This window comes from Salvia splendens, chromosome 11 (assembly GCF_004379255.2).
Source record: "Salvia splendens isolate huo1 chromosome 11, SspV2, whole genome shotgun sequence".
Taxonomy (NCBI): domain Eukaryota; kingdom Viridiplantae; phylum Streptophyta; class Magnoliopsida; order Lamiales; family Lamiaceae; genus Salvia; species Salvia splendens.
The window spans coordinates 29,390,392-29,393,101 of record NC_056042.1 but is presented as its reverse complement, the minus strand read 5'-3'; the positions used below and the strand labels follow the sequence as shown (position 1 = coordinate 29,393,101).

Below are 2,710 nucleotides of genomic sequence, written 5' to 3'. Positions count from 1 at the left end.
ATTCACATTACACACGAAACAAATTACTGTATTACACTAATGAGTAATCTAGAAAATATAAGATTGTGTGGTTTTGACCGAATAATACCAACTTACTACTAGTATATATCAGTATTTCATTAATTTGATCATTGTGATTTCATTCTCTATGTAAATCCAAATGCGTTTAAGTAATTGGATATGGGCAATGAATGTTAGGACTGAATTACTCTTCTAATGAATCAGATTTTCATATACGGAGTATTAATTATGCAACATTTATATCTTAATAATTTATGATTGTGACATATACCTGAATTCAATCATTGTAGTATCAAAATTCCATAAAAATGTAAACTTCGCAAGATCAATAAAACAACTCGTGATCTACATTTAGGATGTCTTGGAAGTTGAAATAAACCAAATAGATTTGAATTGAGGGTCGTGCCAAGTTATGTACTCCCAATTCACACGTGAAAACCTTGCTAAAACAGATCGCAGCCTTTAACCATATTCCCAAACTCAAATAATTCTTGAGAATAAACATTAAAATATTTAATTAAACAAGTAGACGACAAACAAACACCATCACAAACGAAACCCGGTGGAAGTCTCCTGAAACGACGTCGTAACATAGTCCCTCACCTCCCTCGCGATCACATTCCTCATCTCGTCCCAAAACCCCGCCGGCAAATCCCCCGCCGCCGCGCCGCCGATCCCGGGCGGCGCCAGCGACAATGCCGTCATCGGATCGTGCTCCTCCTCCTCGCATCGGTGCGGCTGCTGCTGCGTTTGGTAGCGGCGCTTCAAGGTGGAGTTCCAGTGGTTTTTGACGGCATTGTCGGTGCGGCCGGGGAGGAGGCGGGCGATGGTGGCCCAGCGGTTGCCGTAGCGGGCGTGGGCGGCGAGGATGGCCTGGTCCTCGGCGGGGGAGAAGGGGCGGTGCTGGACGTCGGGGCTGAGCTGGTTGCACCAGCGCAGGCGGCAGGACTTGCCGGAGCGGCCCCTGATGTACTTGCTTATGAGGGACCAGTTGCGGGGGCCGTAGCGGTCCACGAGGCGGGTCAGGATCTTGTCCTCCTCCGCGCTCCACGGCCCCTTGATCCTCCTCTGGGTCGAGGAGTCAGAGGAGGAGTCGGAGGAGGAGGAGCTCACTGAAGAGCAGCGGTTGAGCAAGTCCATGTATGCGTTGTGAGAATTTGATTGATAGTTGGGGAGTTGGGTTGGGGGAGTTTTGGAGTATAGAGAGCAATTAAGTGGGGTGTTTGTGATTTGTGAGTGTTGTGTGTTGTCTATCCAATATCAATCAATATATATATATATATATGAGAGAAAGGGAATGAAGAGGTGCATGCATTTTAGGAGAATGGTTGGTTCTTGGAAGCTGCTTTGTGTAAAGTTAGTGGGGTGTAAGTGTAATGTACATACACACTAACTCGGATTTTTTGTGCAAATATGCAAAACCTGTTTTTAAAACAACAACTACTACTCATCAATTAAGATTTGTAATTATTCGTCACTATAATTTAAATTTAAATTTAAATTGAATTTAATATTTTGATTTCTATCTGATTTTTAATCCATCCCATTACAGACCCAAAAAAAGAGTAAAAAAACAAAGAAGCTGTCAAAATTGGAAATAAATTAGGGTGAGAGAATCGGTTGAATTGGAATGCGAAATGCGGATGGAAACACATTTTGTAACTTTCCCCTGATCAACATTGTGCATATATATATATATATATATATACACATACTTATTTTGATCATCTCCCTATATATATATATATATATATATATAGGGAGATGATCAAAATAAGTATGTGTTTAAATCCAGAAATGCAGACCAAATCTTGGCCCTAGGATTAGATGATCTAATGGTCAATAATTAACCTAAAACACGGAAGGTCATAATTAAGCAATTTTAGGTCATATTATAATATTTGAGTTTAATGTCATGCTAAGATCGTTTTAGGTCATGCTTTGTTAGCATGACCTAAAAATTACCTAATTATGACCTAAAAGTGGCCTAATTATGATATTGTTCTGCGTTTCTGTATTTAAATCTAGTTTTGCATAGATCAAAACCCTATATATATATATATATATATATATATAGGGGAGTGATCAAGATATAACTAATCTTAAGTGTATAACTAGAGAACAAATCTCAGCCACACATCTTAATACTCCAAATTAATCTTATGGCTCACATAATCTTGCAGATTTTTATAAAAAATAATAGCCCAAGGGCATTTTCGGAATTCAACGCTGATCTCTCCCAAATTCAAAGCGCGATTTCTAACAAATTCTGTATTTCACGGCGAATCAGACAATTCTAAAGGCTTTCACCGCCGATCTCTTTCATGACTATTTTATTTATTGATTGAGCTGATTTTGAGTTTGTTTAATGGTTTTTAGGTTGGATTTTCATCTGGTGCAGCTATTCTTTGCTTGCTTGCCGTCGTTGGGTACCACGTTTATTCATCTAATCTAAATAGCATCTATTCGAATTGATCGGCGAACTCCGACATGGAGAGTCTGGCTGAGCCGCCGAGGTAGCGGTGTGTTGCTGCCACTGAAGTTGAGGAAATGAGAATCGATTAGAGAAGAAGACTTTGTAAATATAAGTGAATTTTGTTATTGTTTTTTTTCGTATAAATCTTTTGGTTAGATTCATTGTAAGATAAAGAAGAATAGATGTATATTAATATGAGCACAGTATGTGTTT

The 2,710-nt window shown here is 39.2% G+C and overlaps 1 protein-coding gene across 1 annotated transcript; it reads right to left on the bottom strand.

Annotated features, from left to right (window-relative positions):
- Positions 1 to 395: 395 nt before the first annotated feature.
- Positions 396 to 1,344, bottom strand: LOC121755343 (transcription factor MYB77-like). The gene has a single exon (XM_042150665.1). The coding sequence runs from the start codon at positions 1,159 to 1,161 to the stop codon at positions 568 to 570; it is 594 nt and encodes a 197-aa protein (XP_042006599.1). The 5' UTR covers positions 1,162 to 1,344; the 3' UTR covers positions 396 to 567.
- Positions 1,345 to 2,710: the final 1,366 nt, after the last annotated feature.

Coding starts and splice junctions, on each gene's coding strand:
- LOC121755343 (XM_042150665.1), bottom strand. CDS start 1,161: ATGGACTTGCTCAACCGCTGCTCTTCAGTGAGCTCCTCCTCCTCCGAC.